At 48.0% G+C, this 26,343-nt stretch overlaps 2 protein-coding genes across 3 annotated transcripts in view; one reads left to right on the forward strand and one right to left on the reverse strand.

The window, feature by feature from the left end:
• The first annotated feature begins 48 nt into the window (after positions 1-48).
• Nup50 (nucleoporin 50) lies at positions 49-19,855 on the forward strand. Of its 2 annotated transcripts, none has more exons than XM_052160269.1 (8): positions 49-271; positions 3,763-3,841; positions 5,579-5,662; positions 9,448-9,637; positions 10,747-11,418; positions 13,763-13,844; positions 14,630-14,748; positions 16,557-19,855. In XM_052160269.1, exons 2-8 carry the CDS (start codon positions 3,773-3,775, stop codon positions 16,757-16,759), a joined length of 1,419 nt encoding a protein of 472 aa, XP_052016229.1. In that variant the 5' UTR covers positions 49-271; positions 3,763-3,772; the 3' UTR covers positions 16,760-19,855. The 2 variants fall into 2 exon arrangements, with proteins under 2 accessions (XP_052016229.1, XP_052016228.1); XM_052160268.1 differs by having other exon boundaries at positions 50-267.
• Positions 19,856-20,861: 1,006 nt separating this feature from the next.
• The window catches only part of Kiaa0930 (KIAA0930 ortholog), a 43,509-nt gene continuing 38,027 nt past the window's right edge, over positions 20,862-26,343 (reverse strand). Inside the window, exon 10 of the mRNA XM_052160416.1 lies at positions 20,862-26,075. Coding sequence (XP_052016376.1) covers positions 26,035-26,075 — 41 coding nt within the window. The 3' untranslated portion in view covers positions 20,862-26,034. The remainder of the gene's footprint in view (positions 26,076-26,343) is intronic.

The following is a 26,343-nucleotide window of genomic DNA, read 5'->3' on the forward strand; positions in this document are numbered from 1 at the left end:
CTTGACTCCTCCCTCTTTTTTTTTTCCTCCGATTGGTTCTGAGTGGTATATTCGAGTTACAAGATGGCGGCCCCAAGCGCTCTCTTCACCGTTCAGTAGCAGCTTCAGGCTGGGCGGATGTCTCTTTTTCTCGGTGTCGGACTCAGAGACACACAGCTCCCGAGTCCTGCTGATCACGAAGCTCTTGAAGGCGTTCAACGCACGGGAATCTCCTAGCCCTGCTCGCCGCGGCGCCGGAACTCAGCGTGATCTGCGGCGGCCTTCTAGGTAGGTAAGGGCCCGGCAGGCCAGGAGGGCGGGGCGGCGGCGGCCTTGGCGACGCGGCGGGCTGTTTGTGAAGCCGGGCTGGGCTGGGCCTGCTCGGCGAGCCGCCTAGCAGTGGAGGACTCGGCTGGGCGCGGGCCTCGGCCCCGGCGGAGGTAGGCAGCAGTGGCAGGGCCGCCCTGGCCCATCCCTGGCTGCCTACATCCCTTACATGTCGTCTCCCCGGCTGGCCCCCGTGCACTCACCGTGTTCCCAGGCCGTTGGTCACCCGGGTTCGTCCAGAGCCAGTTTTGAGGTTTGGATTTTTCGGGGGCGTTATACTGATCTCGATCGGCGCCTAGTGTTTTCACGTGAAATTCATCTCTGACAGCAGAGTTGTACCCGGTTCGTACATTGCACAAAGCGGCCATTCTTGAATAATGCTTTTTTTCCCCCTGGCAACTTCTAGCTTCAAATCTTAAAAGCATTTCATGGAGCCATTTTACCCACAAACGCAGACATTTGGCTAACTCTTCCGGGCAGCTGGTGTAACTCATTTGTTACGGGGATTAAATTTCCCCCGGTAACACATTGGTATTAGGCTTGCCTGACACGTACGAGACCCTGGATCCTGTCCCCAAGGCTCTAAAAGAAAAAAATAAAACAGTTAAGCTTTAATAACAACAATAATAGTTGGCAGATAAGTCTCTAGTGCCAGGCCTTGTTACAGATAATTCACAGAGATGTCTTCAAAAGAGGAAAATTAACTATGGAATGTGGAATAAATAGGTATTTGGTGCTTTTTTTTTTTTTAAGTATGTATCTCCTATGCTGTCCTTGAATTTGTCCTATGACTTAGACTGGCCCCAAACTGTCATCCTGCCTCAGCCTCCCTCTGCCATCACCCAGGTTAGTGAAATGTGTTTTGAAAGTTTAGTTTCTTTGTTTTCCCACTCTACAGCTTTTGAGTTTTGGAGTAAAAATAGTATTTTTTTGTTATTATTATGTTGAGGAGACACTTCTCTGTTTGAGGCACTATTTCTAAGCTATGCCTCCTTAGTTTTCATAGCAGCCCCTCTGTCCCACAGTCACCATACTCTCGCTCACCCAGGATCTCTCAGCTTGTCTTGGAAGCTAGCACTAGAATCTTGTATTTTTTCAAATAAGTACTGCCTCGGACCACTGGGACATTTTGGAGTCAGCAGGAAACAAAACTAAAATTCCTGCCCTCTGGTTTATCTGATTAAGTGTTAAATGGCAGCCACAGCATTAGTTTGTTTTAGTCTGTCGGGTACCCTTTAGTTTCTAGTCTGAGTACCATTTGCGGTTTCCACCATTCCTTTTGTCCACATTTTAAAACAGTAAATCTAGCCAGGGCACTGCTTACCGCTTGCCCTCTGGTGGTGATGTTAGGTAAGGATTAGAAAAATTTCCCTAGGGATCCAGAGACCATACCTGTGAACAGTTCTGTAAAGAATGCTATTTCTGATACGATTAATTTTGCATTGTTTGGGAAAGGAGTTAAAAAGAGGGGGTTCCCAGTTACTGATATTTATTGAAACTCATGCTGTATATTTCATCAATTTTAAAATCATTCATTCTGTAATCAGAAAAAGTGCCTGTAAGAGAAAAATGTAAAAGGTTGGGATGTATCAAAAGCTGGATGGAGCCTTACGCATCAGATTTTGGAGGACTTTGGAATTTACTGATTTGAAACTTACTCTGTAGTTGCTAATGTGCTGTAGAGCATTAAGGGACGGGTAAGTTTATATCTAGTGACTGTTCCAGGCCTACTGGGGGGATGCTGTGCTGAGGGTTAATGAATGCAGTAGGTGTCAGGAAGGAGTGCCCACTTACTGCCATGGGAGCCTGGACAAGAGCCCCTGCTGCTAACGCTGCTTTGAAGAAGCCAAACCTTCTTGTTCTAAGAAGGGTGCTTAGAACAAACCCTCAGAGCTCTGTGGGGTAATTTTTTTCCTTTGTTTGTTGTTCCTGTGTGTGTGTGTGTGTGTGTGTGTGTGTGTGTGTGTGTGTGTGTGTACACAGTGCCTGTAACAGGCCGGTACTGGGAACTAAACTCTGGTCTTCTGCAAGAGTAATGTGTGCTCTTAACTGCTGGGCTATCTCCCCAGCCCCTGTTATTGCTATTTCTAAAAAGCAAGGCATTTTTTCTGGAAACGGGGTTTCTCTGTGTAGCTCTGGCTGCCCTAGAACTTATTCTGTAGAGTAGCCTGGCCTCAAACTCACAGAGAGAGGTAGGTGTGTGCCACCTTGCCTTGCTCTTACCGCCGCCACTGCTACTGCTACTACTACTACTACTACTACTACTATTATTATTATTATTATTATTATTATTATTATAAATCTGTGCTTGCTCACCTTTGGAAGCCAGAAAAGTTAGTTAGGTGCCCCGAGTTGGAGTGACAGGTACTTGGGAGCTGCTGTTGGGTATTTGGAATCCAACATGAACACTGCAAGAGCAGTGTCCTCTCTGACATCCTGCCCAGTCATCTCTCTAGCCTTGATGCTATATATTTGAAGCACATTTTATATTATCAGTTGCAACCACATCCATAGCACTTAAATTTTTGAATTTGTTAAGTAATGTCTTAGCTCTGTACGATATGTAATTCAGAGCAATTTAATGTTAATTGGGAGACATTTCTATTCATTGTAGCCTTAAAACTACTCGTGTTGCAAAAGTATTTCCAAGGCATTATTAAAATCCTTACCCAAGGATAAACTTAGGAATCCTCTAAATATTAAGGATGTTTATGGCTTTCTTGCTATCTCTTGTTCTTGCTTTCCCTTCCTGTCTCTCCCCACTTCCGGTCTCTCTCCACATGCACATGGCCGGCCTCTACTCCCCTTCTTCTCTCTCCTTTCTCTGCCTCTACTACCCCCTTGACTCCCCTCTCCATGTTCTGAATAAACTCTATTCTATATTAAAAGAAAAAAAAAGAATGTTTATGACAAGGATATTTACATTGACTTAAGGATGTTCTGTACAATATACTACTTAAAAACTTAGATTTTGAAAGGTCAATAGATGTTTGATTTAATTTTCTGAATGGAGTTGGCTTCCTGTTCAGAAGGAGTGTTGGTATCCTCAGGTGTCTGCCCGCTCTAGTCCTGCCTTGAGGATTCGATATTGGAGGCCCACGGCCCATCGTGACGTGCTCACTGCAGCACTTTCCGTTAGCATCAGGAGGTGCTTACCAGATTTTATGCTGGACTAGGAGTTTTTAATGACTTGTAATAAAAATTTTTAATTGGAAAAGCAAAATTAACTTCCCCGAACTTCATATTTTCCTGGATTTCTTACTGTGTTTCCTTCCCTTTGAGCCAAAGCCTCTAAGTAAATCTCATTTGCTTAAAACCTAGTAATTACTTTTTCTTATACTTCTCTGTTTTGTGGTTTTATTACACAATAAACGAAAACTGCAACAAAAAATTTATTTGTAACAGTTATCCTGGTGTAGATAAGCAAACATCTTATTTCTGTTTCTTGTAATTTAGGTTCACAAAAATGGCGAAGAGAGTTGCGGAAAAGGAATTAACAGATAGGAATTGGGATGAAGAAGACGAAGTTGAAGAGGTACAGAGAAGTTTGCTTTGGTTTCTTGCTGCCTGTGTCTAAGCTACTTTCTTGGTGAAGAATATGATAGAACTTAAAAACCTTCAAGAAAAGCCATCATGGGAGATGTGATGGTTCCTCGTGAGCTGTGGGTGTTTGCTGTAGAAATGTGTTCTTTGCGAGTTTGCTGTTCTGTTAGTGTGTGTTTGTGATGAGTCTGTAGAAGCAAGAGTCACACACAGCATTCTCTGCTGTGCTTTGAGTGGTCTAGTCATGACCAGGAAGCAGGTTACAGGAGCTGGCCCACTGTTCTCACCTCAGTCAGCTCTCCACGGTCCCTAACTCCAGTGTTTCTCATGCCGCCCCAACCCCCTCTTAGCTGTTCTGCTGCTAAATCTGTGCCCAGCGGTTGCACTGATTTCATAGAATTTACATCAATGTAGTTTCTTTGCCAACAAAAATTTAAAGTTGTCTTCTGTGAGGAACTCTTTGCCTATCTAGGTCTCTTGAGCAGGTTGATTTCTCATAGGCCAGTCCACTAGGCAGATCTGTATGTAGCAAAGCTAACTCCAGCTCTGTAGCACACAGCTAGGTGGAAAGGGAAGAAGGAATCAAGGAGTAGTGGTCTGCAGCTTTATTTGTAGGCCGGTGTCTTCCTTTTTGGTACTGATATGTTTGGGGAGACCAAACCACTGATGTGTTACTGTTTTTACAGAACCTTTAGCCGACTAGGTCTCTAACTCAATCTTTAGTTCTGGATTTTTTCTTTTCTGCCTTGGTTTTAGGCACAGTCCTGGAGTGGAGTAAAATCTAGATTATAGTGGTCCGCTTTGACCACTAAAGTGTCCAGGAGTGAAAGAGGTTGGGCAGGTTTCACAGAGACAGCTATGGAAGTTAGTAACATTAAGTGTACAAGTATGGCCAGATGGTCCTGTTCTGGGGATGAGGATCCTTCTAATGTTAACAGGATCTGAGCACTGGAGATAGAGGCTTTTAGTTTTGTTTTTTGAGATGGTCTTACTTTATCACCCAGCTGCCTCAGCTTCCTGTGGAAAGGCTGTGGCTGGGAGCTGGCACTCCAGCTGGATGAGAATTTTTTACAGTTACTTAGTTCTAGCCCTGCAGGTGAGGGAAGGTGAAGTGAAACCACAGGCCTTCAGCGAATGGTGCCGGTGATCAGCACACTCGGCACTCCGTGGAAGAGCACAGGGTGACGAGGGGCACGTGTGCCTAGCCATCTGGTCTTTGGTCTTTTGGACAGTGGGCAAGGTGGGCAGGTCTGCTTTTCAGAATAGCAAGCTAAGGCTGTGTCTCGGTGGTAGAGCTCATGAATGATGTACAGGATCCTATTCTACAAAAGGAAAATGTAGATGCTAGCCACAGCAACTTAATTTTTTGAAAACTGATTGTAAGACGCTTTGTTTCAGAGATTTCTTTAAAATGTTCGAGGAAGCCAGCCATGAGTATTTTTGTACCAAGATTTAGTGGTCATCTTTTCAGAAATCACATATTTCTATCTGTGGGTTGGAACTTGGAGGCTGGATTTGTAGGTCCTGGAAAGTTTGTGACTTGCCTGACCAGAATTAGAATCTACAGAAACCTGAAGATAATATATGTGAGATGTCTCTGAATGTGTTAAGTCAACTCTTTTAAGAAGATCAAATACCAGATAAGTGTGTCTGCTCTGGTGTTTGTGTTTGGCATTTACTCTTCCTTTGGCTTCACCATTCTGCTGTTGGAATTTGTCTATTCTTGCAGATGGGAACATTCTCTGTGGCCAGTGAGGAAGTCATGAAGAACAGAGCTGTCAAGAAGGCGAAGCGGAGAAACGCTGGGTTTGAAGTGAGTGCTGCCTGCGGCCTTAATGGCTTCCTAAGGAGGCTTCCCATTCCCAGAGCATGCGTGCGGCAAATGCTCCCCCTGGCACATGTGGGTGGTATGTGCTTGTATGCCTACTGTGCACACTTGGAGATCAGAAGGAACAACTGCAACTCTTTGGAATAACTCTGAGTCAGTTATTTTCAGCATTTGTTCCCTGGGAATCAAGTTTCAGGTCATCTGGCTTGGTGACGAGACAGGTACTTTTACCTTTACGTTACAGAAGTGAGGTTGGTTTGCTCAGGTTATATGCACTGTGTAACTCAATGCAGAGAAACAGTCGTACAGCCGACATGTTCTTAGGAGACTCCATGTAACACCCCGGTGCATTCAGAGTGCACTGACATCCACAGCTGCCTTAAAGGAGCTCTGATCTCCCTGAAGCCATGCTGCCAAGAACAGTGACAGGAGCGGCTGTGCAGGAAAGCGATGGCCTTACTTCATCATTGGCTAGATGGATGGGAAGCTGTCGTGTCTGATGGCTCCTTCACTGAGAGTATGGAAGAGCAGAGGAGACAAGGATTCTGGTCGGGTGCTTCATCACTTGAAAATCCTGTGGCAGTCACTTGTACGTCTCTAGAAGACAGAACAGAAATGAGCAAAGGCAGGAGTGGGCACAGATCCGGGAACCCAGCATAACATGGGGTTAACGCTGTGTGGGTAGATGAGCAAAGCTGTGTGATGTGCGCTTGTGGCAAGCACTGCGAAGCCAAGCCTGGCTGTTCAGGAAGTGAGGGCCACTGACAGAGTAGTATATCTGGCCAGTGTATGTGGCCCAAGATAGTATAGCCCAGCACAAAATTGTAAACTTATTTAAAACATAAAATGTCGTGTAATGGGGAGGCTGACTTAGTTGTGTAGTATGCGGTGAAGTTTGTGGACGACCACACTCATGTTGCAATGTCAGAACATTAGGTGGCCCTGAGGTGGTATTTGAGCTAAAACTTGGGTGAGTATAAGAGGAGAAGCAGGTGCCCTTGGGCTTGGAAATTCACAGTGAGCTTTAGCATAGAGTTTTATTCAGAACTTACTAGAAAAGCTAAATGTCATACCATCTACCTAAATAAAGAAATGGGCTTTTCTCAGATACTGTAGGGAAACAGGTCTAGGCAATAGAAATAATAGGACTGTGTCGAGCCAAGCATAGTGATACAATCACTGGGAGGTGGAGCTGGGTTCAAGACCAACACGATCTACAGTGAGACTGTGCCTGAGGGGGGTGAATGTGTCAAATTCACTCTATAAATTTAGCTAAATAATTTACTGTGAGCAGTTTCTAAAATAGCAATAACTGCTACATAATTTTTAAATCCAGTATAGAATCAAAGGTCCCCCGAAGAGCTCTATAATTTCATGGCTTGCTGTAAGTCATCTGGTATGTCTTTAGTTTTGGTTTTGAGACAGGGTCTCACTATGTAGCTCTAGCCGTCCTCAGCTCACTAGGTATGACGCAGGCTGGCCTCCAATGCAGAGCCGCTTGCCTCTGCCTTCCAAGTGCTGGGATTAAAGGCGGTTACTGCTGCTTGGAAAACTATGTTTAACTGCAAAACATCCATTTGGGCATAATGCTTTTGCTATTTTTCTTTTGTGGGGGCCATGATTCAAGGCAGGGTTTCGCTGTGTGGTCCTGACTGTCCTGGAACTCACTCCACAGGACTTGGACTCAGAGAGCCACCTCCCTATTTTAAGATTTACTTTGTATTTGTGTGTGCATGTGCCTTCCCACAGAGACCAGAAGAGAGTGCATCAGAGCTACAGGCTCAAGTCGCAGGCAGTTGCGAGCCACCTGAGAGTGCGTGCTGTGGGTCCTGCTTAGGTCCTCCGCGTGCTCTTAACCACTTACCCGATTTTCAGATTTTTGATTTTGATTGTTCAGAAAATCAGATTTTGGGGCTGGAAGGTTGTTCAGTTGGCAGAGCGTGTGACTAGGATCTGTCTGGGTATAGTAGCATATGCTTGTAAACCCAGAGTTCAGGAGGTGAAGGCAGAAGGCTCAGAGGTTCAATGTCATCGACTACATAGCAAGTGGGAAGCCAGCCTGTGATAAGTGCTACTCTGTCAGATAAACAGAAGCTTCAGAATTAAAGGTATTTTATTTAAGATTTTATTCCTCCTTTTTTTTAAAGATTTATTTTATTTTATATGAGTACACTGTTGCTGTCTTCAGACATACCAGAAGTATGCATCAGATCCCATTACAGATGGTTTGAAACCACCATGTGAGCCGGGCAGTGGTGGCGCACGCCTGTAATCCCAGCACTCTGAGAGGCAGAGGCAGGTGGATTTCTGAGTTCAAGGCCAGCCTGTCTACAGAGTGAGTTCCAGGACAGCCAGGGCTACACAGAAAAGAGAAACACTATCTCAAGAAACCAAAAAAAAAAAAAAAAAAAAAGAAAAGAAAAGAAACAAAAAAACCACCATGTGGTTGCTGGGAATTGAACTTAGGACCTCTGGAAGGGCAGTAAGTGTTCTTAACCACTGAACCATCTCTCCAGGCACATTTCTCCTTATTTTATTGCAATAAATGTACCAGTGGTCAGTAAACATTTGAAGTTACTCTAAAGTTTGATAGTAGGTATATGAATTTCCTGTATTTGTTTTGGTCCCATCTTTCTTTTTTGATATTGTTTATTGAGGCTGGGACTCTTGCTGAACCTGGAGTCCCATGATCCAAATTTCAGTCCTCCTGCTTGCAGGGTAAGCACTTTATTCACTGAATTGAGTCCTTAGCTGTAAACATTAAAACTAAGTAGACATGGTTGGGTTTTCCTGTCTAGCTGTTTACATAGGAACAGGTTGCATTCTGGCGAAAATGGAGTGATATTGGCCTAACCTCTCTCTCAGAAGATGACAAGTTAAACTTTTAGGGCATGTGCATGTGCCTGCATGCTCCTGCACTGCATGGAGGCCACAGGATAGCACCTATTCCCTTCAGACAGAGTCTGAACCTGGGGATTCTGGCTCGGATCCTCGTGCTTGCACAGCAAGCACTCTTACCCACTAGACGTCTCCCTCAGAAGAGTTACACAGTCAGCAGAGGCCTCTCTCCACCTCTCTAGACTCCTAAGGCATATCTGAGTGTTTCACGGCATTTCTGCTGACTGAGTAGACCAGCCAAGGGAAGAGCTTGCTAGAGGCAGGGATAAGGAAAGAGCAAGGAAAAGAACATACTGCACTGGATGGCTTCACTGATAGAATGGCTAGAATATGCAACGTGGTCTCGGATTTTTGTAGGCTAAGAACAGCTCGAAAACCCCAGAATTCTTTAGAAGCTAGGTAAATTGTACTTTTCTTTTGTCTTGAGACAGGATTTCTCTGTCCTCGGATTCATATTGTAAACCAGGCTGGCCCAGCACTTAGAGATCTGCTTGCTTCCCAAGTGCTAGAAAGAAGGCTTGAGTCACCATGCTCAGCTCAATATTTTTAATTAATTTCTCTTCAGGCAAATGAAATGTTCTTTGGAAAAGTATTGGGAATATTTTCAGTTACTCTAAAGTTTGATAGTAGGTATATGAATTTGCTATATTTGTTTTGGTCCCATCTTTCCTGGCTGTTTCAGGAAGGCAGCTGTGACACAGCTGTCCTTAGAGGCACCACCTTTCCTCTCCTGCCTGGGCCGCATTAGTAGCTTCTCCTCTGTCCAGTGTCAGCCATGCCTGAGCGCTGCCCCTCTGAGGTCTGCTGCCCCGTCCTTGTTTTTTGAGGACAGGTGGTCTGCTTGCCTAAAGTGTGCTTTCTTTGTGTTTCAGTCTGATAGCGGAGGAGCCTTTAAAGGTTTCAAAGGTTTGGTTGTGCCTTCTGGAGGAGGAGGAGGGTTTTCTGGATTTGGTGGTGGCTCTGGAGGGAAGCCTCTGGAAGGACTGACAAATGGAAACAGCACAGACAGTGCCACGCCCTTCTCTGGTGCAAAGACAGCAGCAGAGCCCAAGGCAGCCTTTGGTGAGTAGCCTTCCCTCTCCAGCCCTCTCTGAAATTGATGCTGAAAGAGAATTTTGCTAGCAATTGTCTCCCTCTGACAGGGTCTTGCAATGTAGCCCAGGCTAACCTTGAACTTAGTCCTCCTCTTCCAGCCTTCTGAACTGAGATTATAGCTGTGTGCTACCAGACCCAGCTGTAGAGATGTTTCTAGTGCTGTGTCCTTGGATGTAGCAGTTAAAGGCTGGGACTTGGGGAGATGCATGGAGCGAGAGGGTCAGCAGAGCACACCTCGGCACTAGGCACAGCAATTGTAGTCTCAGCTCTGCCAGTTGACAGCTGTGTGATTTCAGTGTCGAGTTCATAACCCCTGGAACCCAGAATTGACTCTCAGCAAGGAAGCACTTTGTAGACTCAGTTTGCCTTCCTGGCTCATGCACACCAAGGGCCTTCAAAGCACCTCCCACCACATTGGCATTGGAAACGGGGCTGATGCTGTCTTTGATCACAGTTCTTCTGATCCAGATTAAACAGGAAATACTGAGCACCTAGTCCTGTTCTGGATAAAGTAGTCAGGAACGTTCCGGACTCAGAGAGAACAGGATTATGGGCTTAATCCTAGAAAGGATCCTGATTGGCTAGATTTTGCTTTGCTGTTCTCAAAGTGTACATTGTGTGGTGGTTGTTGGTTTGAGATAGCTCTCACTTAGCATAGCTGCAGGAGCTCAAGCTGGCCTCTAGTTGTGTAGATGACTTTGAACTCCTGATCCTCTCGATTTGGCTTCTCAAGTCAGATGACGTCTGCACTACCCACTGTCCTGTTTAGTTTAGTCCTTACTAAACAGTGTATTAAGTGCCTCCGTAACCATTTGCTGGGTGTCCAGTTCCCAGAACACAAGCTTGGTATCAGGACAAACACAGCACGAGGGTGGAGTCCAAAGCCTAGTCGTAGCTGAGCCTGTGGCTCACCTGTCTGTAGTCAGCTCAGGAAGCTGCAGGAGACAGCAGGTTCCAGTCAGCTGGGACTAGATAGCAAGACCCTGTTGAGACACATTAAAAACAAAAACAAATCAACCCTTGGATGATTTCATCAAAACCAGCTTTTCAAGTGCTTGAACATGAGCTTCTTACAGGTTCTTTTGCTGTGAATGGCCCTACTGCCTTGGTGGATAAAAAGATTTCGAATCCCAAATGCAGCAGCACCAGCAGCAGCACCAGCAGCAATCAACCGCCCTCCTCCGGCCCTGCTTCCAGTCCAGCCTGCCCTGGGAACACCTACCACAAGCAGCTGGCCGGCCTGAACTGCTCTGTCCGGGACTGGATCGTCAGGCACGTGAACACAAATCCGCTCTGTGACCTGACGCCCATCTTTAAAGACTATGAGAGATACTTGGCAACGATCGAGAAGCAGCTTGAAAATGGAGGTGGCAGCAGTTCTGAGAGCCAGACAGACAGGGCGACGGTTGGGATGGAGCCTTCTTCCCTTTTTGGTTCAACAAAACTACAGCAAGATTCACCATTTTCATTCCATGGCAACAAAGCGGAGGACACATCTGAAAAGGTGGAGTTTATAGCAGACAAGAAATCGGACGCAGCACAAGGAGCAACAAGTGCCTCGTTTAATTTCGGCAAGAAAGTTGAGAGCTCAGTTCTGGGCTCCTTAAGCTCCGGCTCGCTAACTGGGTTTTCGTTCTCTCCTGGAAATTCTGGTTTGTTTGGTAAAGACGCTGCCCAGAACAAAGCCTCCTCACCATTTCCTGCTAAAGTGTCAGAGGGCCAGGCAGGAGGCAGCAATGAGTGCAGAGGTAAGACAAAGCCAGCGCTTCACGTCGCACGGAGCTCATGAGCAGGCCACAGGTGTCCCATTGCCTGTGTGTGTCACGGGAGCTTAGTTCTTATCCTTAAAATAGAGCAAGACCCATTTTATAGGTGTAAAAGATGACACATGCCGAAAGTGAGGGAAGTGTGTGGTTCTGTGGGAGACAAGTGTCGCGGTGTGCCCCAGCAGCAGCCTCTGTCTGCACGAGCTGGATCTCTAGATGCACAGTGAGGTGTGTTCCAGCTGCCTGGTGCAGACGCCAGACCGTTAGCACAGCAACTAAAAAGCACTGGGCTCATGATGTTGCATTTTGAAGGTTGAATTTTACTGAAATACCTCAATATGAATGTCCATTGAATTTGGTTGTATTTAGGAATTTAGCTGTAAATGAGCTGTTTTAGCATTAATGTTGGGGCCAGACCTTACACAAAGGAGGCTCGCTTGTCCCCAGAGGAAGGCCCTGCTGTTGTGGGTCACACTTAGCTTCCTTGTACCTGTCAGGGTGGCAGGTCTTGCCGTAGGCACACATACAGCGTTTCTTTCGAGGTATTGGTACCCACAGTGCTCATATGTGTTGTGTATAACACTTCAGGACCAGGTCCATCCAGTACAACCTTCTAAAATGATTGGTGTGCTCAGAACATGTACTGTCCGACGTCGTGGCCCCTAGCATCCATGCCTGGGCAATTGCATCCTTGCACTGTGGCTAGTGGTGCTGAGGGATTCAGTTTCTAGTTTGAAGGACAGGTTATTTTTACTCTTCTCTGTAGCTCTGGCTGTTCTAGAATTTGCTATGTAGACCAGGCTACCCTTGAACTCCAAGCTCCACTGCTCTTCTGTCTGAACTCGTCAGCTGCCGGGGTCCAACAGGGGCCCTTTCATTTCTCCTCTGCCTCTAAATAGGAGAGTAGATCCTGAACTGTAGGCAGCTTATATCCTGCCCTATCCTGCAGCCTGCACTGTCAGAGCCTCTTGCCATCTTGTGGTTAGTTACCACACTGTAACCTCAGAAAGACTTGGAACTTGTTCGGACAGCAGGTTCCTGGCCCTCCTGATCTCCAGTCCTGGGTGCCTCAGTTAATAATCCTGCTAGGAGATCCCAGTACCTCATGCTGGGCCTTAGTTCAGTGTTGCTCTTCCCCTCCCCTCCCCTCCCCTCCCCTCCCCTCCCCTCCCCTCCCCTCCTCTCCCCTTCCCTCTCCTCTCCCCTCTCCCCCCTTCCCTCTCCCCTCCCCTCTCCCCTCCTCTCTCCTCTCCCCCCTCCCCTCCTCTCCTCCGTCCCCCTCCCCTCTCCTCTCCCCCGTCCCCCTCCCCTCTCCTCTCCCCCCTCCCCTCCCCTCCTCCCCTCCCCTCTTCTATCCTTTCCTTTCCTTTCCTTTCCTTTTTTGGTTTTTCAAGACAGGGTTTCTCTGTATAACCCTGGCTGTCCTGGAACTCACTCTGTAGACCAGGCTGGCCTCAACTCAGATCCTGCCTGCCTCTGCCTACCAAGTGCTGGGATTAATGTTTTTGTTCTTTTGTTTTTTGTTTTGTTTTTTATGACAGGGTTTCTATATGTAACTCTCTGGTTGACTTGGTACTAGATCTATAGACCATGCTGTCCTAGAAATCTGCCTGCCTTTGCCTCTCAAGTGCTGGGATTAAAGGTGTGCCTCACCATACCCTGTTCTTAGTTTGTGTCTTTGATCCAAGTCTGGCAGGTTTATGCAACTTCTTTTTCTCTCTAGAGGATCCTTCCTGCTTGTATCCTTCCTGTCTCTGCTCCACTCCTCTGTGCTGAGGCTCTCTTGAACGGATGTGCCTTTCCTGCCCTCTTAGTGAGGCAGGTCCTCTAGTACCAGATCTTGAGCCCTTGGACAGTTGAGACAACTCGCGGGAGCAGTTTTTCTGACCAGTTTGACCTTTAAAAAAATTAATCTTGCTCTTTTGGTCGTTGTTGGTGCTGGTTACCCCTGGGCACAATGTGCTATGGGCACCAGAACACTGTCGGGTGGTACTGGGTGCCCTTTTAGAATAGAGAAAAATGTTGCCATTATTAAGTGGGGTGAGATGGCTCAGCAAGTAAAGATGCTCGCCTTCAGGCCGACAACCTGAGTTTGATGCTGGGAACCCACATGGTAGAAGGAAAGTTGTCCTCTCACCTCCACACAGCACACATTTGTGTGTACACGCATACATGCACACTAAATAAACTTAAAATTTCACAAAATAAATCCGGCTGGCACCTCTTCCTCTACAACAGTAAGGTGCTCACAGTCGTGTTCAGTGACTGACATGGAGGATTCCATGCTGGTGTTCAGGATGATGACTCTGAGTTCTTTCTATGCCAGATGGTGAAGAAGAGGAGAATGACGAACCACCCAAGGTGGTGGTGACTGAAGTGAAGGAAGAGGATGCTTTTTACTCCAAAAAGTGAGTGGGCTGTGGGGTCCTGCAGGCTTCGTTCAGCCAAGCAGACTGAACAACTGCAACAGCAAGAATGATTGGCCTACTTGGTTGGTTGGTTGGTTGGTTGGTTGGTTGGCTGCTTGGTTTTGGTTTTTCAAGACGGTTTCTCTGTGTAGCCGTAGTTGCCCTGGAACTCTATAGATCAGGCTGGCCCACAGACCCACCTGCCTCCACTTCCTGAGTGCTGGCAAGGTTTTCCTACTAACCTTAGGATCTTCATGTAACATACAGGCTTGGAGAGCAGCGTGCTACTTTATCCATAGTTACACACTAGTCCAGATCTATTGCTAGGTCTTAGGGGATCAAGATTAAAGGTCTGAAGGGGATTTGAAACAATAAAAAGTAATGGGGACAGCAGGGTGGGAGAGATGCAGGGCAGTCTTCTGGTTCTGTGCCCATCATAGAGAGCCAGTCTGCTGTGCAGGGCACATGAGACAGGCAGTGGAAGTGGGTCGGGTGAGGTGTTGACTGACTGAGGAAAGATGGTCACAGGTATTACAGAGGGTTTGTAGGGGACTGTGATTATCGCTTACTAGCAAAGTGATTGCCTAGCATTGCCCTGAACTACAAAGAAAGGTGGGGTGGGAGGGTAAATTCTAGAGTGTCTAACTAGATCACCGTACTGTTTTGTTTGCTTTTACCCAGATGACATCAACCTAGTAAAGAAGGTTTATCCTCTCTACCCACTGCAGTTGTGATTGTAAGCAAACTGACTGGTTGAATGCTTAATCATGTCTGCTTCTCCACAGATGTAAACTATTTTACAAGAAAGACAATGAATTTAAAGAGAAGGGTGTGGGGACCCTGCATTTAAAACCCACAGCAACTCAGAAGACCCAGCTCTTGGTGCGAGCAGACACCAACCTAGGTGGGTGCAGAGCCAGAGAGTCTTCTTTCGACACTGCAGTTCTGGGTATTCTGAAGCTCAATAATAGGGGTTTGTTTGTTTTATGAGAGATCATGAGGCCAAATCCATCTTCTGGTTACTAATATGGATGTAGTTTTTGAGTATTGGGAGTGTGATAGAGGTATATTGTTGAAAGCTGTGTTTCCTATGTTGGAGAGTGTGGGGAGGTAGTGTGCATGGAGAGTGGGTGTGTACATGGAGAGTGTGTATGCATGTGCATGGAGAGTGTAGATGGTGGTGTGCGTGGGTGGCTCACTGAGCAGAGCAGAAGTATACAGGTTCTAGTTTAAAGGGGTCCTTGGGTGGGGGTGGGGGCTGGTATGGGGAGGCCCACGGATGTCATGCCTCTTCCTCAGCCACTCTTCTCTATCTTTATTTTTGGAACACGGTCTCAGTAACCTGAAGGTCATTGACCAGGCTGGCCAGTGAGTGTGTGAGGGACTCACCCATGCTCAGGGCTGGGCTGCTCTCCCCAGCTTCTCGCATGGGTTCTGGGGGTCTGAAGTCAGCTCCTTGTGCTTGCATGCTTAGCAATGAGGTTGTCTCCCCAGCCTCAGGGAGTGCTTTCCATAGAGCAGGAATTCCGCATCGCCGTCCCCTTAGAACAGCCCAGGAACAGGAGCTCTGACCGCGGTGAGACTATAACGTGTGGTCAGTAGTGGGAGGCACCCAAGCTACTCCAGCCAGCTAGCTGTGACACTGTGGTGTCACTCTAGCCTGGGGAGCACTGCTAAAGAGGAACTCTTGTCACTTTGCTGGCCTTCATCCTTAAGACCCATGAAATGGTGAAGATTTGGGTCCAAGCGATGCCAGCGAGCCCTCTGCGTGCAGTTACGAAGGTGCAAGCACCTGGAGCTGGTAAGACTCCTGCCTCAGATTGTGGAGTGTGTGCAGAAGGGGAGGCGAGAAGTCCTCCTGCCTCAGATTGTGGAGGAGTGTGTGCAGAAGGGGAGGCGAGAAGTCCTCCTGCCTCAGATTGTGGAGGAGTGTGTGCAGAAGGGGAGGCAAGAAGTCCTCCTGCCTCAGATTGTGGAGTGTGTGCAGAAGGGGAGGCAAGAAGTCCTCCTGCCTCAGATTGTGGAGTGTGTGCAGAAGGGGAGGCAAGAAGTCCTCCTGCCTCAGATTGTGGAGTGTGTGCAGAAGGGGAGGCAAGAAGTCCTCCTGCCTCAGATTGTGGAGGAGTGTGTGCAGAAGGGGAGGCAAGAAGTCCTCCTGCCTCAGATTGTGGAGGAGTGTGTGCAGAAGGGGAGGCAAGAAGTCCTCCTGCCTCAGATTGTGGAGTGTGTGCAGAAGGGGAGGCAAGAAGTCCACCTGCCTCAGATTGTGGAGTGTGTGCAGAAGGGGAGGCAAGAAGTCCTCCTGCCTCAGATTGTGGAGTGTGTGCAGAAGGGGAGGCAAGAAGTCCTCCTGCCTCAGATTGTGGAGGAGTGTGTGCAGAAGGGGAGGCAAGAAGTCCTCCTGCCTCAGATTGTGGAGGAGTGTGTGCAGAAGGGGAGGCAAGAAGTCCTCCTGCCTCAGATTGTGGAGTGTGTGCAGAAGGGGAGGCAAGAAGTCCTCCTCCACTGGTGCCTGTCACGGCCCGCCTCCTCCCAGCTTGCCACACTCCCCATACAAGAAATGGCGGCCTTTATGGCTGTACCTATTAACACATTAAGAATCTGTTCAGGATTGACTCTTAGCCTCTTATAGAATCCTACAGTTTTGATACATATTTTACATAGTTATTTTGTTATATGTTTTGATGAATATTTTCCTTTGTTTACTCAAAGGCAATATACTGCTGAATGTTCTGATTCCACCCAATATGCCGTGCACCCGAACAGGGAAAAACAATGTCCTTATCGTCTGTGTCCCCAACCCCCCACTCGATGAGAAGCAGCCCACTGTCCCGGTCACCATGCTGATTCGGGTGAAGACGAGTGAGGATGCGGACGAATTGCACAAGATTTTACTGCAGAAAAAGGATGCCTGAGCACTGCGGCCGACCAAGGCATGTTGCCACGTTGCTGCTTCCCCTCTGCCCCTAACTTAGTCACATTCTTTCCTCTTCTACTGTGACATTCTGAGAACTTCTAGGTAACTTGAACTTTTGTGAGGAAGATTAAGGCCAATAAATCCTTTCAGTGTGTCGAAGCTCTTCTCCCTTCCTAAGAACTAAGCAAAATACATTGGAGTGAAATGTTTGGGAAGATTTTTTTAAATGTTGATTCATTGAGTAAACTGACCTAAGTGATTCTTAATGGACTATAATCAGGGTACCAGTTAGCTCTCCAAAGGCTCCCTCAGGCAGCCATGTGTGCCACTCTGCCTGCCCCGGGAGACCCCAGCAGTGTCCACAGTGTTGCAGAAGACACCTGCCTGCTCCCCTCCTGTGGGCTTATCTGATCCGTGACTTGCACTCCTGCCAAATAGTGCACCACCACACTGTGACCGCTTGCCCTGTTTCCTTCTGAGCTGAACTGTGGGTACTGGGATCTCAGTTGTCATCAGCCTGTCTTGGCAGGTGCTGGCCTTTGACCTGGAGCTGCTTGACTGAACTAGGAACTGCCTTTCCATGGGAAAGGACACAAGTAGTGGCTCGTGGGGAGCTGGTGGTGGGTAGGCTGGGTTTGTAGTTTATTCATGAGGTGCTCTTACTTGCTTACCTCCCGAGTTAACATGGATGGACGGACGGGGGCTGTCAGGAATAATGGATTTTATTAAAAGCACAAATTTGGTAGCGCTTTTATATTATTTCTATACCACAAACAAGCCTTTATTTTAAAAGAAAGTAAAATTGTGCTGAAAAGGGTTGTGTGCTCATGGCCATTTGTGTCCTGGTGAGCCCTGGTGGGCACAGTCTGAATGGAGTCCTCTCAGGAGCCATGCGCTCCTGAGAAGGAAGCTGGAGTGTGGGTGTGGAAGACAGCTCCTTCGGCCTGGAGCTTCAGACAGCAGCATGTTGTTTAGCATCTGACAAGCCCATTTTTATTTTTACTTTTTAAGGATGAGGTATTATTGTGTCCATTTGGAAGCGAGCCATGGCTCTACACACTGTTCGTGTCACTTCAGAGCAGTGAGGTCACTGATACCAGCATTCTCTGAAGACCAGACATGAGTTAAATGTGAGCTTGATGACAGGTGGTTATGGGTCATGCCTAATCCCAGTGCCAGAAAAGCTGAGGCAGGAGATCATGTGAGTTCACAACAGCCTGAGCTACCTACTTAGTAAGACCCCCAATAAAGTAAAATAGAACGTCTGACTGTCTAAAGTCCCACTTTCATTTCTCATAAAGCCGTTTGACACTAGGACCGGATCTTGTGTGAAGGCTCAGGGTCAGTACCCAGGGGCACACTTGTGTGCTCAGATAGTGTACGTATGCTCCAGCCTGGGCAAACAGTTACAAAAACTGAATGGCACAGTTGCTTTCTTACAGCCACAATACCAGGTGGGTGAAGCCTGGGTAACTTATTTTCACGGGGGTCTTACTCTATGTAGCCTGGCTAGCCTTGAACTCAGATCCACCTACCTCTGCCTCCTGAGCCCAGAACTGCTCTTGAGGTGGGGTGATAGTGCTCTGTGCTGAGCGTTTTGGTGTGTATCTGCAGATGCACGTTTGTGCTTTCTGGGCTGTGGACTAAGGCGGTGCTTCCGTCTGTTTGCCTTTTAGCATGGAGAACCGGTTCCTAGCAAGCAAGTTGCTGCTTCTCTTCCCCTGGCCTGGCCCGTTCACACTGGGCTTGTCCAGCTTCCCAAAGATGAGATGAGGGGTACGCATTCAGAACAGTACTGTGTAGCCACACGCCTGTGGGCTGGCAAGGGTCAGCCTCCTGGGCACTTTCAGGAACTTGTCTCTTCGTGGTGGCAGTGCTCTGTGAGCGTCTGCCCATGCCTTGAATATTTACCAAAAGAATAAAGCAAAAAAGGTTGTGACTGGATTGCCTTCTAAAGCTCCCCAGCTGATTTTAATTGTAAATTAGTGAGTGTGGCTTTCTTTTTTCTAACATTCCCAGCAAAGTTTGCTGCTAAAGACTATAACTTTTGGAAACGAGAATTACAGGGGAGAGATGTGGTGTGACTGTAACTCAGTGTCTGTGCTTTAGGAGATGGCTCAGTGCATCTGAGTATGAGTCAACTATGAAGTCTGTGTCACAGGGAGGCCCCTGGTGGGCACTCTGTTCTTCCTCCACTGTGTTTGTAGCTGGTTCCAACCCATGGCTTAAACTTCATTTATGTTTTAACATGTTAGAAACTTGCCTGTTGTGTGTTTAGTGTGACCTGAGGTGTGTATCTCCAGTTGAAAATCTAAAGTTGTGTCTTACATTTGCCTGAAGGAAGTGTGTGTTCACTGTGGTCAGGGTGCAGCTAGCAGGTGCTAAGCCTGGGCCTTCCCACACTGTGTCTCACACTTCCCCACATTTCCAGCCTGGCCCTGTCCTCAGAGAGCCACCGCACGGGCTGTGGCTTGTGTTGGTGACAGGTTCAACTGTTGGTAGACTGATGCCCTGTTTTACCATTTCAGTTCTAAATCCTATTTTTTACTGTGTGCCAAAAAAATTAATAATAATAATAATAATACCTCCTATGGCATAGAGGAGAAATTCCACCTTGCTGTCAGGGAAAGCCCTTTTCCCTACCTTTTGAACATTAAGAAGTCTGTCCTTACCAGTCTGTTCATTGTGTTACTATTTCTGAAGATGAGAAACAGCCCCTGGAGGCTGCAGAGTGCCCACTCAGACCACTGGAGTGGGATTATAAGGAAATGACCTGTTTTGTCACTTGTAGGTGAGGTTGGGAGTTCTTCAGGGCATCTTTCTAGCGCCATGCTCTGTACACGGCCACCGAGTGCTCTCCAGAAGCAATCACAAGACTGAGGACTGTCCTTTAACACAGATTTGTAAAGAGGATATAAGACTTCTTAGCAATCACATGGAATAATCTGCTTTCTACTTTGACCAGAACTTGTTTTCTAAAGCTAAAATACTTGAATTGTCAGGCAGTATACTCAGTGTGTGTTAGCTTTTGAATGGGCCTTTAAGGAAGTGTAACAATCCATGAAATGTGAATAAATGGAAAGTTTAAAAACCAGTGTTGGATACTGTTCTGTTCTGCGACATTCTTGGCAGATCAGTGGGAAAAGAAGCACACGGTGTGTGCAGAGACATATCTAGAGTGGGGGCTGACCAGCCGACTGGGATGTGGGGTGAGCCACGGGAAGCCTGGCCCAGGACTGACTGCTGCATCGGCTTACAGTAGGTGCAGAGCCTTGTTCCCGGCAGTCAGTCCTCCAGCCTCACAGATTACAGCTGGGAGAGGTTAGCTTTCTCCCACAGAAGTAACTTATCCATACTAGGTTCTAGTCCATTCAGTGATACATTCAGTTGGATTTGTGGCCAATTGGATTGTATTCGGAAGTTTCCAAAGAAACACTGAATTATCTGAGATATAAGGTGTTTACCTGGTTAGGGGGAAAAAAAAACAAAACAAAAGGCTTTCCCCAGGGTTCTGAACTCTGAGAGTCATAAATTAGGTGCTTGCTGAAGAGTAAGATTGTCCCCGAGCCACTAGGGGACAGATTGATCTGGTGTGGACTCCCAGTGTGACCCTGGGGCTTCCAGTGCCAGAGGTTCATACAACTAGAACTGACAGCTTTTGGGGCCCCCACCCTAAGCCCACTCAGGTCAAGGCCAGTCTTTGATATAGTGGTTTTGTAGTCACACTGCTGCTAGTCATTGTAGTGAACAACAGATGACCCAGTGCACAGCAGTGATCACCACTGTAGCGCCGAGGTACGGCTGTGGAGGAAATGCCCGTTAGCACATCCTGGGAGGAAATGGAGGTCAGTGACCACCAGCATTCCCAGAACTGTGCCAACCTCTGTACGTCACCTTGTCAAACCTCACTGTCACCGAACCTGAAGGGATGTGTTGGGTTTACCTTCCCTTTGAAGATCCCAGGTCCTGACAAACTGGGGTGACGTGGCTCTTTTCCATCACCCCCATTGAATCACTCGACTTCACTGGTTTCTGGAATTGGCTTAAGTCTCTTGAGTAAAATTGTTTAAAATATAATTAAAGTTCACTAGAAACAATGGTTATTTCAAACTGAGCAACCTAATTGCTTTATTAAAGTCAGATTCCAAAATGAAAGAGCCATCCACATAGAGGAAAGTCTTGATGGCCCATTGGCTTACATGAGGTTGTAGGAGGCAAGTGGGTGACACTGTTAAGAACAGGAACTTTATTGCCCATCCCCAAAGCAAGCTTTCTGCCGTATAACAAGCACAAAGTCCGACGTCCCCAGTTGACATGGGTATATACAATGAGCTACAGAGACTGCATTATTTTACATTCCTCTCTTCCACATACGTTCTGGAAGGTCTTCCTTTCTGAGGAACATTTTCTTCCAGGACAGTGGTTCCTTAAAGGTATGTATGAGTCAGGACGAGCAGAACTGCCTTCCCAAAGCAGCTGGGAGACAAAGCCAGCACTGCAGCCAGCTTCCAGGGCAGAGGCTTCAGGCCACTTAGAGGGCTACCCAGTGATGCTGACAGCAAGGGGGCGTGGTTTACCTGCCAAGCCACTGCCTCCTTCCCATCTCACCAGTTCAGAAAAACCCTCCTGGTCTGCTGTTTCTAGGGTGGTGACTAAATCCTTACTGTGTCCTCTCAGACTCCCTTTCTCTGTCTCCACTGCAGGTCTAACTCTAGTGTATACAGTATATTAGGACCTATTCTTTGTTACATAAGTCATTTGGCATGTTTTAGAAACCCATTTGCACAAAAGGCTATATTTCTGACCCGTGATAATTGCAGGCCCTAGAAAGAGCCAGCCAGATGCTCACCCCCGCCCCGTGCTCACACACCCCCTCCCCCTGTGCTCAGTGGCCCCCATTGCAGAGGCACTCCGCAACAAGGAAGGTCAGGTGCCTCCCAGGATGTTTTCTAAACTCCCACTTAGTGTCCCAACTTCTAGTCCAGCCATCTTCCTGCTACTGCGATGGCTTTTAGGGGGTTCTCTTAGAAAAGCTTTGAGAATTTGCAATCCAAACACTACCAGGGTATATTTTCATTGGAGCACAGAACTGAGCCCAAAATATATCATGTGATCAGCTTTGGAAATGCCCACATTTCTGGTTAAGGTGGTCACGATCCCCCTCACAGGGTCGTCACAGACCATCCATATTCGGGATGGCTTCTATCAGCCCCCGAGGATAGATACCATGTCATCATGTTATCAAAGTCAAGGTCATTCCCTTGCTTTACTGTTTGTTTGTATTAATGTGAAAGATGTATTACTAAAAGAAAGCAGGTAAAGATGGGGGCACTTAAAAAGAAAACTCATTTTAAATGTCTCCAAAATATAAAGCAAAGTCTCACAGAAAGATGAAATCATAAAGCCACCAGCCCCCACAAAGCCTGCCTCGAGAGGCTGACTCTGTTGGATGTGGGTGTTCATGGGAAAGCTGCTCACAATCCGCACACTGGCACGTTCTGTGTTGGCTACCTCGTGTCTTCATTGAAATGGTTTCTAAAGAAATCACAAGTTTTGAAGTAGCAAAAACCAAAACATTTTTGTAGGTGTAAATCCACAGACAATAATTTTTGGAAGAAAGAAAACTGCTATTTGCATCTAAGTTTCCTGATCTACAAAGGGGATGAAGTCAAAAGAAGGTAAGAAAGAGCAGCCCAGCTGAGAAGAGAGCTTGCCCAGTGACACAAAGCCCAGGGTTTTACCCTAGCACAGCATAAAACCAGCATGGTGGTGGAATCCGGGTAACATCAGCACATGGAGGCGGAGGGAGGTTCATTAGTTCAAGATCACCCTCTGCTATTTGAAGTCAGCCTGATCTATAGAAGACCTGTCTCAAAAACAACTGACAAAAAAATCCTATTGACAACTCATGACCTGAAACCTTGGAAATAGATAAACACAGAACTCCACGGCTGCTTCCACTTGTGGGGGCGCTCTGCCTGTTGCAGAACTCAGATCTCCACTCCAGCCACAAGCTGTCAAATCACTTAGCTGGTGTGATGTTCTAACAGTGGCTATTTGTCCCAGAGGCTCAGAGAAAGGTTTGGAGGTTCGTGTCAGTATCTAGTCAGTGAAGGCCTTTTAGGTATACCACTGCTCACCTAGGGGGACAGGGCAGCACGCCGGCTACCTCCCTGGAAGGGCCAATGCAGATGCCCCAAAAGGCTACTTTGGTTCAAGCTCAAGATGAACATACGGCCTCCAGCCTCAGCCCCAGTGTTCAGGCCTAGTCACATGAGGCCGGACCTGCCTCGCCAGGGTCAGCGACTTCTGAGAAGCTCGTGAACCCATGGTGCCTGTGCATTCTTGTCCCTTTTGGGTGTTATATTTGCTTTTTAGGGTGGCTGTGCCCATAGGGACAGTCCTACTTAATGATACAGAGGTGAGGAACGTAAGCAGGGAAGCTGTGTGATGTTAAGATACTCAGATTTTAAAGTGGGAAAGGAAAAGGACCTCAATACATCCAATTTTGGCCAGAAATTTAAAATCACTTAATGACCACACACACACACACACACGCCTGCTGGACCAATTAAATACACAGGGGATGGGATGTCATAATGAAAAATAATTTTTTTTTGATCCAGAGTCTCACTATGTAGCCTTGGCTGTCCTGTATGATGTAGACCAGGCTGTCACCATGCCTTGCTTATTTTTTGCCTGTGTTTTCAATAATAATCCTTTGAGGGGAACTGAGCCTGGGCTGCCTCGCTGTAGGCAGGCAGGATGCCAGCAAGATCCCAGGAGGCAAGATGGACGTTCCCTGAAGCATCAGGAGTGCTGCCTCCTCCAAGGGACACAGACTGAGCCACTTGGTTCTTAGTGTCTTAAAGTCTGACACCTAAGTTCCCTCAGTACACAGCTGCATTTGAATTCTAGCTGCTGCTTGTCACCCTGTGTGGTGTAAGGACAGACATGTCCCTGGTCCCAGAAGTGAAACTGTCAACCCCAGAAAGATTCTGGGTGCTTCTATCATTTGTTACTTTGAGACAGGGTCTTGCTAAGTAGCTTAGGCTGTCCAGAAACTATCCTTCCTGCCTCAGTCCCAGTGCTAGGATGTGTCATCATGTCTGGCCCTCCAATGTCAGAATTCTAACCCAGTTCTCAAGGGCCTCTGAACATGTTTGAAACTCAAAGGTGCCTTCTGGATAAAGGGGAATTGTGACCAAATAAATGTCTGGCTGTGTACTCGGGGACAGACATGTAGTTCAGACCACAGGCTGGGGCTTGGACCAAGCTTGCCTCCTGCTGCTCGCTGTACTGTGTCTCTGGGGTGCTTTCCTGCTCTACAGAGGAAATGTGGTACCTAAGCAGGCATCAGTCTGCTCCACGTGCCACACAGAAACAAGTGCGTGGCACACTCTGTCCCTTCCTACAGCCTGGGAAGGGCTTGTACTCACAGCCCAGCCAAGAGATCGTGGCAGAGCTCTGGTAGAGGGAGCCCCCAGAAGAGAAGCCACGGAATTACAATGAGCCCTGGACTGCCTCAGTCTTCCACAAAAGCCAAGCTTGGCCCTATTTCCCCTAAGATAGAAAGCCAGAGTGTTCAGACCACAGAATGGCCAGGTTCCTGAAGTGGCAGGTTCTGTTACCTCCCTAGAAACAACTGTAGGGACAGCATTCACACACCCTACAGGAGAAATGGCTATCCTAGACCGGAGGACCACAGCCATAAATAGCCTGAGGTACTCTGGCATTCCGGGACAGGATGTGAAACTGCTTTGATGGTTGGATTAGAATCAGGACCCAGGTTCTAGTACAGTACCAGTGTCTAAGCTCACACACTACCCATCCATCCCTTTGGAAGGAGTTACTTCAGAGCAGGCAGGAGAGAGAAGCAAGCTTCCTTGCCACCTAACGGCCACTCCTAAGACCCACCCGAGCTATGCAGAATGACAGGTGAGCAAACCCTGACCCAGCCATACACTTGAACCCTGGAGACTTCAGTGAGGTAGGTGGTATCAGCCCCATTTTACAGGTGGGCAAACTGAGGCAGAATGAAATGCAATAGCTCGCTTTTAATAACAACATACAAAATCTGAAGAAAGCCCCAAAGTAGTGCCCACTCCCAGAGACCAAGGAATGGAGGCAGACAGGAGCCACGCTCCTGTACCTGCTCTCTAGCCCAGAGGGGCTGAGCTCTGCATACACAGCTGAGTTCTCTGGATCTGGGCACTAAATGCAAAAGCAACAGGAGGCCCAGCTTCCAGTGTATTCCAGTTGAGTAGAGGAGGCCTCAGTTAGAGCACTGCCAGGGTGAGGCTTGGGCTGATGATACTCATGGCCACTTGCACCCACCGAGGACAATGCAGATTCATGAGAAGCCTGGTCTCCTCTGCCTAGGAAGCCAGACGACGAGACCAGCATGCTGACCACAGCACGGGGCAAAGGGGACAGCACCAGCCTCGCTCTAAACTCTGGCCCCAGGGTGGTTCTGCCTACAACCTTCCCGGGAGGACTCCACCCCGGTCCCCGTCAGACATCCCTCAGCAGAAGTACCCTCCCACTTTTCTTCAGAACTGAATTCTGCATCCCTCCGGAGAGCCGAGATCGACACAGGACGTCTCGGGGTCGGAGGTGTGTGTGTTGGCGGTGTTCTTTGGATGGAAGCAAAGGCCATTCTGGGGGATCGGGGCCTGTCTGCCCAGCTGGAGGTTGAGACCCGTTCTGGAGCTGGGCATAGGGCGAGGTATTCCCAGCTGACAAACAGCTCATGTCCCCTGACCCCCAGCTGGGACCCACTGTGACAAGAACTATGGGAGAACACGTTGGGACCAACTCTGGAGCTGAAGTTCGTCAGTACTGCATTACAAAATCTTCAACTGGCTTTGTGTAGGATGCGTGGACAGTGGCCTGGCTCAGAGCCCCAGCAGGGGTACGGGAGCCGAGGTCGGGTGGTCTAAGAACATTCTGGAAGCTGGCAGCCCCTCACGCTCTCTGTGATCTCGTGGTGTCTTCTGGCCCTCTTTGGGAGCAGAAGGCTCTCAGATAGGCAGAGGGGGCGGAGCGCGGGCACAGGGCGGGAGCAGAGCCAGCGAGGGAGGAGGACGAGGCACTTCAGTTTGGGCTGGTGTTCATGGAGTCGGCCCTGGCCCCGGGAGTCGAGTGGCCCTGCCTGGCTGTAGCTCCGGTGCTGGCTTGTCACAGAAGACCCCGGTTGGCGGTGACAGGTAGGCACTTGGCAGCATTCCCAGGGCCAGGCAGGGCCGGGGCTCTGTGCAGGCTCCACACACACTAGGTCATCAAGATGGGTTTCTGACGTACTTCCAGGATATCTAGGGTGACAGGAGGGAGGCAGGCAGGGTGAGGACACTCTTGGGAGGGAGCCACAGCCACCACACACACCCACCGTTTCTGATAGGACCTCACAGGCTGCAGTCACCATCAACGCCCTACCCTCCCATGCCAGCAACGGAGAAGCACAGATGCAGAGACCAAAACAAGACCACCACAGAGACTCCAGGGCAACGCCCAGCTGCTCACTCAGAGGCCAGTGAGGACCACAGGGGTCCATGCGGAGGGAAGCCACTGGCTACGGGCCAG

The sequence above is a fragment of the Apodemus sylvaticus genome, chromosome 17 (assembly GCF_947179515.1).
Source record: "Apodemus sylvaticus chromosome 17, mApoSyl1.1, whole genome shotgun sequence".
Lineage (NCBI taxonomy): Eukaryota > Metazoa > Chordata > Mammalia > Rodentia > Muridae > Apodemus > Apodemus sylvaticus.